The 15,921-nt window shown below is 39.2% G+C and overlaps 1 protein-coding gene across 3 annotated transcripts; it reads left to right on the plus strand.

Annotated features, from left to right (window-relative positions):
* Positions 1 to 617: 617 nt before the first annotated feature.
* Positions 618 to 2,125, plus strand: LOC123805151 (protein BEX1-like). Of its 3 annotated transcripts, none has more exons than XM_045817625.1 (3): positions 618 to 731; positions 1,059 to 1,147; positions 1,513 to 2,124. In XM_045817625.1, exon 3 carries the CDS (start codon positions 1,518 to 1,520, stop codon positions 1,902 to 1,904), a length of 387 nt encoding a protein of 128 aa, XP_045673581.1. In that variant the 5' UTR covers positions 618 to 731; positions 1,059 to 1,147; positions 1,513 to 1,517; the 3' UTR covers positions 1,905 to 2,124. The 3 variants fall into 3 exon arrangements, with proteins under 3 accessions (XP_045673581.1, XP_045673582.1, XP_045673583.1); XM_045817626.1 differs by having other exon boundaries at positions 624 to 731; positions 1,059 to 1,137; XM_045817627.1 differs by lacking the exon at positions 1,059 to 1,147 and having other exon boundaries at positions 636 to 731; positions 1,513 to 2,125.
* The last annotated feature ends 13,796 nt before the right edge of the window (positions 2,126 to 15,921 follow it).

Here is a 15,921-nt window from a genome sequence, read left to right on the forward strand (position 1 = left end):
GGGCTTCTTCCTGAAGATCTCCTTCACAGGTAATTTTGAAAACAACTGACTGTGTTTTGGAAAGTCTTCTTGCACCCTTTTTCCATAAAATTTTGAAACAAGCTAGAATGTTCTATAAATGAAGTTGTGTGGAGCCCAGAGAAAATATTTTGTGTGCAGTGCCAGAGAATATGAACACTGAGTTTTTTAACTTCCCTAGGTTGAAACATGTCTCTTAAAAATGAAAATTCATAATTTTCAGTTTTTTGAAGCATACTGACTTTTAAAAAGGAAATAGAGAGAAATGATTAGGAAGAAGATATACAGCCAGGGAGAAGAAGAGAGAAAGCAGAAGAGGCCAAAGTCAATGCCAAGGCTGTTGTGGTGGTGGAGTGGAGGGAAGGAAGGGATGGAGACCCTCCAGGGTAACCAGAGAACAAATCCCAACCGGAGGGAGGGGAGACCACTTCTGGGCCTTCAGATTAGAGAGGACCCGGCTGAGTGACAAGGCTGTGCAAGCTGTGCCCAGAGGGGGGACTTGGAGAGGTAGTTCTTTCCATGGAGTGTGTGGGGGGGGGGTGGGGGGGGGGCGGGGAGGGGGGGGGGCTTGTGAGCTGGTTGATGACGCGGGGCCTCACGTGACCGGGAGCTGCAGAGCATCGCATCAGTGCAGTTGTCACTCCCTTCTGGGTACCAGCTCCCCGCTGTCCTGCGCACTGCGGCCTGGCGTCGGGCCCGTAAAAGCGGAGCAGGTAAGGGCCCTGGCCCCGCGCGGAGGCCAGGGCGGCAGCTGGCCGGGGATCAGTGCAGCAGTCCCTGCTAGCTTTCTCCACTCCAGGCATTCTTAGGATAGTAAATAGTGACCCCTTGGGGTGCGGGTGCTGGGGCAGCAGGATCCCAGGGAGGGTAGCAGAGCGACTCAGCGATGGGAAATCATCCCCGAGCTCCTGTAGGAAAATGGTGAAGCGGGTCGAGGGAGAGAGGGCGGGAGATGCGTCACGGGGAGGGATGTGGCGGCTGCGGGTCAGTGCGTAGTATTTGGCGACAGCACCTGCTTCCTCTACCCTGGCCCTCTGCAGGTCTGTGGGTCTGTGGGTCTGTGCCAAGTATCCGGCAGCGCACTCGCGGCGAGAATCGAGAAGAGGGGAGACAACAAGGGTAGGCTCAGGTGGGTGCGGGAGACAGTGGTGCGGGGCTGTGCAGAGACCAGTCGGAGACCTACCTTCGCCCAGCCCCCAAGTCCTCCATCCACCGTCACCTGTCCTCCATTTTGGTGCCTGCAGAAGCCTGGGCTTAGATCTCAGGGAAAATGGTGGGTTTGCAGGGACGGAGGAGAGAGAACTGACGGGGAGGAGGCAGAGCTGGTACGGAAGGTCCACTACAGAGTGTAGAGAGCCTCTCAGTGGGGAAACATGAGATTTAAAAAATTAACCTTCGGTATCCAGGACTCTGAAAGATTAGTACTGTGGCCTCTGTCCTCGGTGCTGATCAGTCCACCAATAAAATACTCCCTTTTCGTCTCTTGTCTCCTAGGAGCAATGGCGTCCAAAGAGGGGCAAGCAGTAAAAAATCTCAACGTGGAAAATACCAACCGGGAAAATGACAAAAAGGATGAAAAGGAGCAAGGCTCTAATAAAGGAGAGCCCTTGGCTCTCCCTTTGGAAGCTGGTGAATATTGTGGGCCTAGAGGAAATCGCAGGCGGTTCCGTGTTAGGCAGCCCATCCTGCAGTATAGATGGGACGGGGGTCAGAGGCTTGGAGAGCCACAGGCAAGGATGAGACAAGAGAATAGGGAAAGAGTTGGGGATGATATGAGACAGCTGATGGAGAAGCTGAGGGGAAAGCAGTTAAGTCATAGTCTACGAGCAGTTAGCACTGACCCCCCTCACCATGACCATCACGATGAATTTTGCCTTATGCCCTGAATCCTCATGTTTTCCCTGAAGTTAATAGGGAGACACACCTGCTTCCTAGACTTACATGTTTGTGATGTACCTTGCTGTAAACCTTTTGTTGTTAGTTGTTTCTTGTGGGTCTCTACCAGCTTCTGGTTGAATGGTATGCTTTTGCCACAGCCTGTGAGATTTTGTTAGATGAAGAATTTTACCTATTGCATGGAAATATGCTTATTATATATTGTGAAGTTAATAAAGCAGTTTTAAAAATCAAACTATTTGTTTTTATTTCAAATTTTATACTTACTTATTTAATACACAAAGAGAAAAATGATTAAATTTAAATATACCAAATGATTAATACTGGGACCCATTTTTGTGAGATGGGTTGATGTGTTTTACATTATCTGTACTTTAAGAATAAATGGAAAATATTTTAATGATCTTATGAAAGCATTAGGGTCACTTAATAAATACTTGGTCATGAATTTTGCATATTTTAGCCAGATGAATGAACCCAGGACTTCCTTATATATTGGGGACTGTATTTGCCTCACATAACTTTGAAATAAGTTTAGGAATAGTGTTTGAGCTGTGTTTACCTATTTGACCCACCCACCTATTAGCATAGTCCCCAAAGATAGGTCTCATCAGTCCAGCATCCCTCTAACTCAGGACTGCAGCATCTGCAGTTCAAGCTGAAATTTCTTCCTGACAAGAAGAAGGTGCTTAACAAAGTACAATTAATGATTGAGTTAGGAGCTCTTGAGTTTTTGTCTCAGTCCAGTCTCTGAATAAAGTAACCTGGGATATCTAACTTCATTTCTCTATAAGAGATTACTTGCATTCCTAAATTCATGAAATATCCTGGTGTTTCCAAAGTATGCTAATCTGCCACTTGTGTGAGAATCACCAGAGAACTTTCTCAAAGATGTGGATGCCTGGTCCAACCCTAAATTTCAATTGGGCTCCAGAACTTTCATTTTTAGCAAGCTTCCCTGGTGATTTTGATGCACATTAATGTCTAAAGACCTACTAGTATGCATATACTTATTATCACCTTAATTCTTAAATTAAAATAATAACTAGAAGAACATAAAGGTGGATGCAGTGCAGATAAGCACTAAAATGCAAAGCATGAGAAAATTTAAAAAGACCTTTAGATTTAGTACATTAAAATTAACATTGAAACTATACACATTAAACATTTAACAGTGGTTATCTCTTGTGGGATAATGGGTGGTTTTTTCTTTGTAGTGAAGTACATTTTTCTTAATGTGGATTACTTGTGATAAAAAGAAATAAAAGCCAATAAGAAATCCAGACCCCAAAACTCTTCAAAAAACTTACAGATGCAATGGAGGCACTTACAAATTCTCATAGTTAGAACTTACACATGTAGATATATAGATTTAATGTTACTTTTGGATATGGTATTCATGTCCTGGTATAATTGTCCCTCCTGTTGAGTGTGGGTGAAATCACTAGGTACTTCCAATCAATATAATACAGAAAAACCGATGTGATGTCACTTCTATAATTGTGTTACAGAAAATTGTGACTTTTGTCTTGCTAAGAAACTCCTTCCTTATTCCCCTCAGCTCCCAGCTGGCTATGATGAAACAACATGCCATGTTGGAGAGGCCCAAGTGGCAAACTATTGAGATTATCTTCCAGTAAACAGCCAGTGAGGAACTGAGATGCTCAGCCAAATAACCCTTGATCACATGAATCCTGCCAAACAACATAAGTGAGTTTGGAATCAGATCCTTCCCCACACAAGCCTTCACATAATTTCCTGGACCTGACCAATATATTGACTGCAGCTTTGTAAATGATCTCAAGACAGAAAACAGAGATTAGCTACATCTAGATGTTAGACTTACAATCTCTGGGAAAATTAATGTGTATGGTTTCAAGCTGCTAAATTTAGGGGTAATTGTTATATAGCAATAGATATTTAATATAGTATGTATCTCTAAAGGATAGTGATTATTTTAAAAATAATACCAGTACCATAATCACACATGAAAAAGGACAAAAGCTATGTCTAGTCAGTGTTCAAATTTCCAGTAATCTCATAATTTTGAACTCCAAACAATTTAAACCACCAAAGAATAAATTCGGGTCTTGAGCAATACTATTTGCCTTGTTAGGTTGCAAATGACAGGAACAACCTAATATAAAGTTTTGTACTAGGAAGCTGTCAAGAGTATGTGTTTGAGAAAGAGTTTCATATCCAACATAAGCCTAGAGTCAGAGACTCTGAAAACCCAGCCAATGCTGAGACAAAAACTGACCTGTCTTATGCAATGGAAATATAGAGTAGGGTGAGAATCAGGGAGGGGCATTACACACGCAACTGCATAACCCAAAATACTCATCTGTTATTCTGACACTTCATTTTTGCAGAAATGTTGGAAAAACATTTATATTATTAAAATTTCACTAAAATAACCCATTTTGCTGTAGAATATAAAACAACATTGGCTGGAAAAAGTAAGTCATCAGATTACCAGTCACACTTGTGGTTAAGTAAGTACTTTCTTTTTTTAAAAAAAATTTATTTATTTATTTTTAGAGAGGGAAGGGAGGGAGAAAGAGAAAGAGAGAGAAACATCAATGTGCGGTTGCTAGGGGCCGTGGCCTGCAACCCAGGTATGTGGCCTGACTGGGAATCGAACCTGCGACACTTTGGTTTACAACCCATGCTCAATCCACTGAGCTATGCCAGCCAGGGCGTAAGTAAGTACTTTCAATGAAGTTGTTTTACTGTGTTACATTTAGAGAAAACATGGAATTGAGATAATAAAATGAATAAGCAGGTATATGACACCATTTGTCCTGCAGTTTGATTCAATAATGCATGGAGTATGTTACTAATAAGTCATGTTTTTTTCAATATGCACAAAAATTAAAGGACTAATGTAAGTACATGGAAGATGTAATTTTTGGGTCACCAGAACCTCAAATCTTGAAAATGAGGATGCCCTCTGAGAGTTATAAACAGATAAATCTGACAAACAATGGACATGGGTTTTCATCTACCTAAATAACACAAGAAATTACCTGTGAATATGATACTGAAAAGGTTAAGAACAGTTAGTAAGTACTCCAATCAATGTCATCTGGAGTTGTTCAATGGTGGCAAGACCATGGAAATGCTTCAGGAAGACCAATGATGATAGTAAAATGCCCACATGAAGCAGAGCCTTGAAGATTCTTTAAGCTACTAGATGTCAAAATGGGTATAAGTCCTAAGAAATATTTTAGATTTTTTTAAAGAAGACAATTATGAAATAGGTGGCAAAAATATAAAAGGCAACAGAAGAGAGAAAAAAAGATTCCAAAACAGAAAAAGTGAGCTGAATGGGGCTCTGACTATAATATCCAGTTGGCTCACTGTGGAAAATGAACTAAAAAAATAATTAATGTATATCAAGGTACTAAAATATATATTTTAAAGAAAAATAGAGGTTTGGAAGATGGAAGTGAGGTAGGTGGGAGCTTAACCCACTTTCTCGTACACCCAACTGGGACACCTAGCTGATCTTCTGAAGAACAGAGTGAACAGCAAATGGAATCATAGCTTATATGAACTTTGGAAGCCAAAGATTGCAGAGGATGCTTAAAAATGGACAGTAAGGAGATTGCACAGGGTGATGGGAAGGTCCCTAGACTCTGTTCATGGGACCACAGCTGCTGCAGTCCCTGGGCCCTGCTAGGGGCACCACAGCAGCCTTAGGAGCTTTGGAGGAGAGCTGGGCCAGCAATTGTGACTTCAGAGCTCCCTCCCTTCCCAGAGCAAGGAAGTCAGTCCCACCTAGGAGAGGCCTAGATGCTTGAAGTCACTGGGGGAACAAAGATGCAGTGGAAGACACAGCAGGGGCCATTACCCAGCTTGGACTGTGGTCCCTGACTTCACAGTATCAGAGAAATCAGGGAGCAGAGAGACACGTGGAAATGGGAGAAGAGTTGAGTCATGACTGATCATGACCTAGACATTCTTGGGACTGATCAGAGAGTTGGACTGTATGAAAAGCTGGGCATTTGTTAAGAATGGCAACCCACAGCCAAGGGAAATTCACTAAAAAAAAAAATAGTGCACAGCCGCTGTGCAAGGACCTCTTCCACACAATAGCTGGGCCAGTGAAGAGGGAGGAGGAGGAGGGTTGCTGCACAGACTGATTAGAGGTGAGCAGCAAGGGCTCAGAGAGTTAGGAGTCCCCAGAGAGATTTAATTTAATAGGGGAACTAAACTATCCTGAAGGGACTTTGAGAGTGTGCAGCACCCAGGCCAACAAAGAGGGAGGGGGAGGGGTGTGGGTTACTCCTAATAAGTGCACCTCATAGGAGGAACAGTGTGGTGGAATAAAGGCACTGGCCTGGTGTAGATGGACAGTGGGAGCCCTGTAGCACTGAGAAGGCTTGGGCTAGAGGCTGGGCACATGTGAATACTGAAGCCCAGACCAGAGTCCCCATTCTCACAAAACCACAGGAAAGGAAAAAAGTGAAACCCACCCCCGCTCTGCCTGCAGCAGTCAGGAAGACCAGCAGAACTCCCTTGGCAGGTTTAAAGTCAGCAGGAGGCTTTTTTTTCTCCACCCCCCCCAAGTGAGAGGCAATAAGACCTGGAACTATGAAAAGACCAAAGAACCAAAGATGTGTCCAGAGAGAGATCAGAAGGCTAACGCCAACTGGGAAACTGAGACAAATTTCATTTTGCCATTCTGCAGAACTTGCATTCTATTTTTTACTTTTGTTATTACTTTTTCATTATTTTTATTTATTTTGTTTTATTTTTTAAATTTTATTTCTCTTCTTTCTGTTTACTTTTCTTCATTGTGTTTGTTTAATTGCATTATTTGACTGGTTTTCTTTGTTCTTTTCAAAGTGCATTTTAATTCTTTTCTTTCACTTCACTCATATTACAATAACACACTACTCTTGATCTTCAATTTTCTATTCTTTTAGTCACATCAGATATTTTGTGTCATATTGTTGTTCCTGTATTATTTTAAATAATTGTTGTTCCATATTATTGTAAATACTACACAGTAGCCCTCCCTGCTCTTTGCCCATTTCATTATTTCCTGAGCATTATTACTGTTGTAGTAAATTTTATTCTGTCACACATTTTGCCTAGTTTCTATCCCTTACTTGCACTATATCTTACCATCTAACCTTGCACAAGCACTGTTTCTGGAGTCAGCTTACATTCTTTCTCCCATCTAATAAGAGTTTTATCTCTTTTTCACCTTTTATAAAAAGCAGTTAGTTGGGTGAAATATCATGGTTATTGCTGGTACTTCTCCAAAGGACCTCCTATTTGTTCTCTACTTGTTAGTACTTTAAATTCCATAGAATACTCTCCCATTGTCTTATTCCAATATGCCTTCCCCCTGCCACTGATCACATACAAGATAAGGTGAGAGTTGTGAACACCACCTTATGCTGGAGGAGATAATCCACCAACAAAGGAACCAACAACAGGTCAAACACAAGTAGAACAAGAGAGCACACACAAATGGAAGAAAGGGCAAGCATACAGCATCTAGACAAGGCAATCAAAGAGACCACACCACTGAATCTCATAGAACTCCTACCATGGAATTTCACTCTACAAAGGCAGCTAGCAAAGCAGAGAATCAAGAATCACAGAAACAAACAACAAGAGTCACCTGAAATGGGGAGACAAAGAAAGAGTCTGCAATCAAAAGGAATAAAAGACTCCCCACTAAAAGAGCTAGATGAAATGGAAGCAAGCAAACTATCAGACATAGAATTCAAAAGAATGGTTATAAAGATTTTCAAGGAACTCACAGACAACTACAAGGAATTGAGTGAGTACTACAACAGTATGAAAAAGGAAACAGAAACTATAAACAAGAACCAGGAAGAAATGAACAATACAATTTATGAAATGAAAACACACTAGAAGGAATATCAAACTGGCTGGAGGTGGCAGAGGACCAGATTAGTGAGCTAGAAGATAAGGTAGAAAAAAACATCCAGGTAGAGCAGATGCATGAAAAAAGACTGAAAAAAAATGAAGATAGCTTAAGAGAACTCCAAGACAACATGAAACACAATAACATTTGAATCATAGGAATACTAGAAGGAGAAGAAGAGGAGCAAGAGACAGAAACCTTGTTTGAAAAAATAATGACAGAAAACTTCCCAAACCTGGAGAGGGGAAAAGCCAGTCAAGTTTGAGAAGCACAGAGGGTCCCAATCAGGATGAACCCAAAGCAACCTACCGCAAGACACATCATAATTAAAAAGCCAAGCTTCAAAGCCAAAGAGAATCTTAAAAGAAGCAAGAGAGAAACAAGAACTAGCATACAAACCAGTTTTCATAAACCTAGCAGCTGATTTATCAACAGACACAGCACAGGAAAGAAGAAAATGGCAAAAATTATTCCAAGCAATGAAAAGTAAAGGCCTGAAATCAAGACTACTCTACCTAGTGAAGCTCTCAATCAAAATGGAAGGCAAAATAAGGAGTTTCCCAGACAAAAGAAGGCTGAAAAAACACACATTCACCAAACCAGCACTGCAAGATATGCTAAAGGGATAGGTATAAGAACAGGAATGAAAAGAGTGTGAGAGAGAGGAACAGAGGTATAAAGGGGGAAAATGAACAAGTACATATCAATAATAAGCTTAAATGTAAATGGATTAAATGTTCCAACCAAAGGACAGAGTAGCCGAATGGATAAGAAAATGTGATTCAAACATACACTTCCTACAAGAGACTCATCACAGAACAAAAGACCTACACAGACAGAAAGTGAAGGGTTAGAAACAAATATTCCAAGCAAACAGGGGGAAAAAAAGCTGGGGTAGCAATACTTATATCAGACAAAGTAGACTTCAAAACAAAAGCCATAAAAAGAGACACTGAAAGACACTTCATAATACTAAAGGGAAGAATCCATCAAGAAGACACAAGCATTGTAAACATATATGTACCAAACATAGGAGAACCCAAATATATAAGGAAAATTTTGGAGGACTTTAAGAAAGATACAGAAAGTAAGACACTTTTACTAGGGGATTTTTACCCCCCACTGTCAACATGTATAGATCTTCTAAACAAAAGATCAACAAGTATATTGCAGCATTGAACAATGCCCCAGATAAATTGGAATATATATATATATATATATATATATATATATATATATCCCTTCAACTCAAAGAAACAAAGTACATATTCTTTTTAAATGCATATGGAACATTTTCAAAGATAGACCACATAATAGGACACAAAACCAGCCTCAACAAATTCAAGAAAATTAAAATCATATCAAGCATTTTCTCAGACCATGAAAGACTGAAACTAGAAATGAGCCTCAAGGAAAATACACAAAAACACTCAAATTTATGGAGATCAAATAGTATGCTATTAAACAATGAATGGGTTAATAATGAGATCAAGGAAAAAAGTAAAAAAAAAATGTTTCAAGAAACAAATAAAAATGAACACACAGCAGTCCAAAATTATGGGACACAACAAAGGCAGTCCTGAGAGGGAAGTTCATAGAGATAGAGGTGACCTAAACAAGAAAGAAACATTTAAAATAAACAATCTAACCCTACACCTACAAGAACTAGAGGAACAACAACAAAGCCCAGAATGAGTAGAAGGAAGGAAATACTCAAAATCAGAGCAGAATTTAAACAACATACAGACTAACACAACAATCCAAAGGATCAATAAATACAGGAGCTATTTCTTTGAAAAGATAAACAAAATCAACAAGTCTTTATGCAGACTTATCAAGAAAAAAAGAGAGAGAACCCAAATAAACACAATCAGAAATGAAAGAGGAGAGATTACAAAGGACACCACAGAGATACAAAGAATTGTAAGAAATTACTACAAACAACCATATGTCAAGAAATTTGAAAAGCTGGGTGAAATGGACAAATTTCTAGAAAAGTATAATCTTTCAAAACTGAATGAAGACAAAGCAGAAAGCCTGAACAGATCAATAACAGCTAATGAAATTGAAGCTATAAAAACAAAAAGCAAACAAACAAACAAACAAAAATCCAGCACACAAAAGCTCAGGATCAGATGGTTTCACAGTAGAATTTTATGAAACATTTAAGGAAGAGCCAACTTCTGTTCTTTTCAGACCATTCAAAAAAATCCAAGAAAAGGGAAGAATCCCAAACATTTTTTAAGAAGCCAGCATTGTCCTAATTCCAAAACAAGATAAAGATACAACAAAGAAACAAAATTACAGGCCGGTATCACTGATGAACATAAGATGCTAAAATTCTCAACAAAATATTGGCAAACCACATCCAGCAATACATTAAAAAGATTGTGTACCATGATCAAGCTGGATTCATCCCAGAGATGTAGGGATGGTAGAGTCTTCACAAATCAATACTGTAATACATCACATAAACAAAAAGAAAGACAAAAATGGCATGATAATATCAATAGATGGGGAAAAGCATTTGATAAGGTACAGCACCCATTTTTTATATAAAAAAACACTCAGCAAATTAGGAGTACAGGGAGTATTCCTCAACATTATAAAGGCCATATACAAAACACCTACAACCAACATCATACTCAAGAGGCAAAAACTGAAAGATTTCCTAATAAGAACAAGAACAAGACAAGGGTGTTTGTTTTTACCACTTCTACACAACATAGTATTGGAAGTCCTAACCACAGCAATCAGAGAAGAAACAGAAATAAAAAGGCATCCAAATTGGAAAGGTGGAAGTAAAACTGTCACTGTTTGTAGATGACATGACAGTGTACATAGAAAACCTTATAGACTCCACAAAAACTACTCCACCTAAAAAATGAATTTAGCAAAACAGTAGAATTCAAAGTCAACATTTAGAAATCAAAGGCATTTTTCTACACCAACAATGAAAGCTCAGAATCAGAAATCAGGAAAAAAAATCCCATTTACTATAGCAACAAAAAAATAAAGTATGTAGGAATAAATCTTACGAAGGAGACAAAAGACCTGTACTCAGAAGACTACACAACACTGAAGAAAGAAATTAAGGAAGGCACAAACAAATGGAAGCATATACTATATTCATGGTATGGAAGAATTAACATCATCAAAATGTCTATACTACCCAAAGGAATTTACAGATTCAAAGCAATCCCTATTAAAATACCAATGTCAAACTTCCAGCCACAATGGAGGAGAAGGTAGACACAATTTGCCTCCTCACACAACCAAAAGAGGGACAACAACAAATTTAAAAACAAACAAACAAAAGCCCAGAACTTCCAGAATATCAAACTGTATAGAAGTCAGATGACCAAGGAGTTAAAAAAGAAACATTCATCCAGAACAGTAGTAGGAGGGGTGGAAATGGGCTGCTGCGGTGGAGAGGACTCACAGCAAGGTGGCAGATGGAGGACCAGGAAGGCAGTGGCTGGTGGACTGAGTGAGGCAGTGACTGGAGGAGTGGGCAGTCCCATATTTTTGTGCAGATAAACTGGGAGGAACAACTGGAAAGTGAGACAGACCTTGTTACCCAGGGTTCCAGGGAGGGGAAATAAAGCTTCAAAACATTTCACTGAAAAAAACTATGGGGGTTGAGGTGGCAGGAGAAATTTCTAGCCTCACAGGACAGTTCATTGGAGAGACCCAATGGGTTAGAGAATGTGCACAAACCTACCCACCCAGAAATCACCACCAGAAGAGCTCAATTTGCTCATTGGTAGCAGAAGAATGACTGAAAGTGGGGCAAGAGCTGAGGAAGCAGCATTGCTCCCTTTTGGACCCCTCCCTAACATACAGTGCCACAATTCAGAGATGTGGGTTGCCCCACTCAAGAAAATAGCTGAGGATCTAACCCTTACTATGTAAGAAGTGCACCTAGACAAAAAAAATGCCCTAAATGAAAAAAACAGATCAAAACACCAGAAAAAAATAAAACTAAGTGATGAAAAGGTAGCCAACATATCACATGCACAATTCAAAACACTGGTCATCAGGATACTCACAGAAATGCCTGAGTATGGTTGCAAAATGGAGGAAAAAGTGAAGGCTATGAAAAGTCAAATAAAGGAAAATGTACAAGGAACCAAGAGTGACAGGAAGGAAACAAGGATGCAAATAAACAGTTTAGAGCAGAAGGAAGAAATAAACATTCAACAAGAACAGAATGAAGAAACAAGAATTCAAGAAAATGAGGAAAGGCTTAGGAACCTCTGGGACAACTTTAAAAATTTCAGCATCCAAATCATAGGGGTGCCAGAAAGAGAAGAAGAAGAGCAAGAAATTGAAAACTTATTTGAAAATATAGTGAAGGAGAACTTCCCCAATCTGGCTAAGGAAATTGAATTTCGGGAAGTGCAGGAAGCTCAGAGAGTCTCAAAAAATTAAGACCCAAGGAAACACACACCAAGGCACATCATAATTACATAATTACCCAAAATTAAAGATAAGGGGAGAATCTTAAAAGCAGTGAGAGAAAAGGAGACAGTTACCTACAAAGGAGTTGACTATCAGCTGATTTCTCTAAATAAACCTTACAGTCAAGAAGGGAGTGGAAAGAAGTATTCAAAGTCATGAAAGGCAAGAATCTACAACCAAGATCACTCTATCCAGCAATGCTATCATGTAGAATAGGAGGGCAGGTAAAGTGCTTCTCAGATAAGTCCAAGTTACAGGATTTCATCATCGCCAAGCCCTTATTATATGAAATGTTAAAGGGACTTAACTAAGAAAAAGATCAAAACTATGAACAGTAAAATGACAACAAATTCACAACTACCAACAACCTAACCCCCCCAAAAAAAACAACAAACACAAAAATGAACTAAGCAAACAACTACAACAACAACAGATTCACAGAAGTGGAGATCACATGGAAGGTTATCAGTGGGGAGGGGCAGGAGAGAGAGTGGGGGAAAAGGAACAGGAAATAAGAAGCATAAATGTTAGGTACAAAATAGACAGGGGGAGTTTAAGAATAGTATGGGAAATAGAAAAGCCAAAAATACTTATATGTATGACACATGGACATAAACTATGGTGAGGGAATGATGGTGGGAGGGGGTGATGAGGCAGAGGGTATAAAGGGGAGAAAAAGTGAGACAACCGTAATGGCATAATCAATAAAATATATTTAAAAAATGTAATTCTGCCAGCTCAAAAAATACCAATGACACATTTTACAGATATAGAACAAACATTTCAAAAATTTGTATGGAAACATAAATGACCCCTAATAGCCAAAGCAATTTTGAGAAAGAAGAACAAAGTAGGAGGGATCACAGTACCTGATATCAAACTGTATTATAAGGTCACAGTAATCAAAACAGTCTGGTACTGGCATAACAACAGGCACATAGATCAATGGAACAGAACAGAGATCCCAGAAATAAACCCAAGTCTCTATGGTCAATTGTTATTCAACCAAGGGGGTGGAAGCAAAAAAATGGAGTAAAAATAGCCTCTTCAAAAAATGGTGTTGGGATATTTGGACAACTACATGAAAAAAAAAAAAGAAACTTGATCACAAACTTACACTATATGCAAAAATAAATTCAAGGTGAATCAAAAGCTTAAATATAATTTGTGGCACCATGAAAGTCATAGGGGAGAACATAGGCAGGAAAATCTCAGATATTTCATTCAGCAATATTTTCACTGATATATCCTCTAAAACAAGAGACATAAAGGAATGAATAAACAAATGGGGCCTCATCAAGGTAATAAGCTTCTGGACGGTTAAAGAAAACAGCATTAAAATAAAAAGAGAATCAACCATATGGGAAAACAGATTTGCAAATGAGACCTCAGACAAGGATTTGATCACCAAAATATATAAAGAACTCACATTACTCCACTAAAAATGGAGCTGCCTTTTGACTTGGCAATTCCACTGCTGGGATTATGCCCTAAGAATCCTGAAACACTAATTCAACAGAACCTATGCACCTCAATGTTCATAGCAGCACAATTTACAATAGCCAAGTGCTGGAAGCAATCTCAGTGCCCATCAGTAAATGAATGGATCAAAAAACTGGCACATTTACACAATAGAATGCTGCATAGCAGAAATAAAGAAGGAGCTCCTACCCTTCGTGACAGCATGGATGGAACTGGAGAGCATTATGCTAAATGAAATAAGCCAGGCAGTGAAAGAAATGCCATATGACCTTACCTATAAGGGGAACATAATCAACAGCAATAGCAAAAAAGCAAGCAAAATACAACCAGAGACACTGAAATAAAGAAAAAACTGACAGTAACCAGAGAGGGGGGATAATGGAAGAAAATAGGGGAAGGGCCATCAAGGAACATGTATAAAGGACACATAGACAAAGCTAAATCAGGTGGTTTCGAGGGTGGGAGATGGGGTTGGGAGGAGTGGGGTGCATGGTGGTGTGAAAATGGAGACAGACAACTGTACTTGAACAACAATAATAAAAAAGAAAAGTAAGAGGTAATTTCAGTTTATGCAGGAATGGAAAGTAAAGTTGTGTTGTAAATGGCAAAGAAGTGAAATTTTTATCACATACATTATGAAGGAATGTAATAAGAAGAAGGAGTTAATACAAAAGTTTAGGTTCCACATGTATAAGGGACCCATGGACAAAGACAATGGTGGGGGGAGGGTTGAATGTGGGAGGCAGGGATAAGTAGGGCAGGGAAGAGTAAGGGAAGGGGAAATGGGGACAACTGTTATTGAACAACAATAAAAAATTTAGGTTCCATAAGAAATATTATTTATAAAACCAAAGGAAAAAGTAGATAAGCAAATACATAGTTATGCTAGCTAACATCTATAGCAATCCCTGGACAGAAAAAATTGGATGTAAAAACTGTGCCAAAACTAGTGCTGTGCTGATAAGTGTTTTACCAATTAGGGTACCAGTACAATATGTTTAGTGTTAGCCTATTTCCACTCTGTAATTAGGCTATTTACTATACCTGATTTTCAGCTACCAACGTGATGTCACTTAATGCAGAGTGTGAGAAGAGATATGCATAATTAGCTATCCTGAGTTAGTAAGAACAAACTTCAACCCAACACTGGCTCAGAGTCCTCTCTTAACAAGGTGATTAAAACAGGGACAATCCACATAAGGAAAATGAAAGTTGAGAATATGAAAAGAAAATATATTTTTAAAGGAGATGTTGGTTAAGCATAAAGGAGAGAAAGATAAGAGAAAGAGACAGAAGCAGACAGAGACCCAGTTTATGAAATATTACCATAAGAGAGCAAAGAAGTGTGTCTGTTTGTGTATGTGTGTGTGTATGAAAGGGAGAGAGGGAGGAGGAAGAGAGAGACAGAGGGAGAGATTGGTAGATTACTTAGATATGGAAATATGGAAACACTAAGACAACTAATTAATTTATTTTTAATTGAATTAATTGGGGTGACATTGGTTTGCAAAATGATACAAGTTTCAAATGTGCAACTCGACAAACATAATCTGCACACTGCATCCTGCACCCATGGCCCAATGAAAAGTCACTTTCTGTCCCAGTTTATCCTCCCTTTGCCCACCTCATCAAACCTCCATCTCCTTTTCCCTCTGGCTATCATCACACTGTTGTCTGTGTATATGTCACATATGTATGTGTGTACATATATATAGTCTGTCCAGAAGGTATTCAGCCATGTAATATGAAAAATAGAGACATTTATTGAAGAATAGTCAAAATACAAGAAACATTGTACATAGGACAATGATGCCTCAGTCCCTGTCAAAGTTGGGACCTCACACAGTTCTCCCAATTGCCATTGGATGCCATGTCATATGTTCCTTAATCTCATTTATGGTCTGAAATCTCTTCCCTTTCAAAGGTGATTTTCATTTTGGGAAAAGCCAGAAGTTGCAGGATGCCAAATCTGGACTTTAGGGAGGCTGAGTCACATGGGCAATCTGAGGTTTTGCCAAAAACTCTGCATGAGATGTGACACATGAGCAGGTGTATTGCTGTAATGAAACTGCCAACACCAGTTGCCCATAGATGTGGACTTCTGAATCATCTGAATACTTTCCATGGACCACCCAAAGTCAAATGTTCCA

This window comes from Phyllostomus hastatus, unplaced genomic scaffold (assembly GCF_019186645.2).
Source record: "Phyllostomus hastatus isolate PE091 unplaced genomic scaffold, TTU_PhHast_1.1 phas_scaffold_28, whole genome shotgun sequence".
Classification (NCBI taxonomy): domain Eukaryota; kingdom Metazoa; phylum Chordata; class Mammalia; order Chiroptera; family Phyllostomidae; genus Phyllostomus; species Phyllostomus hastatus.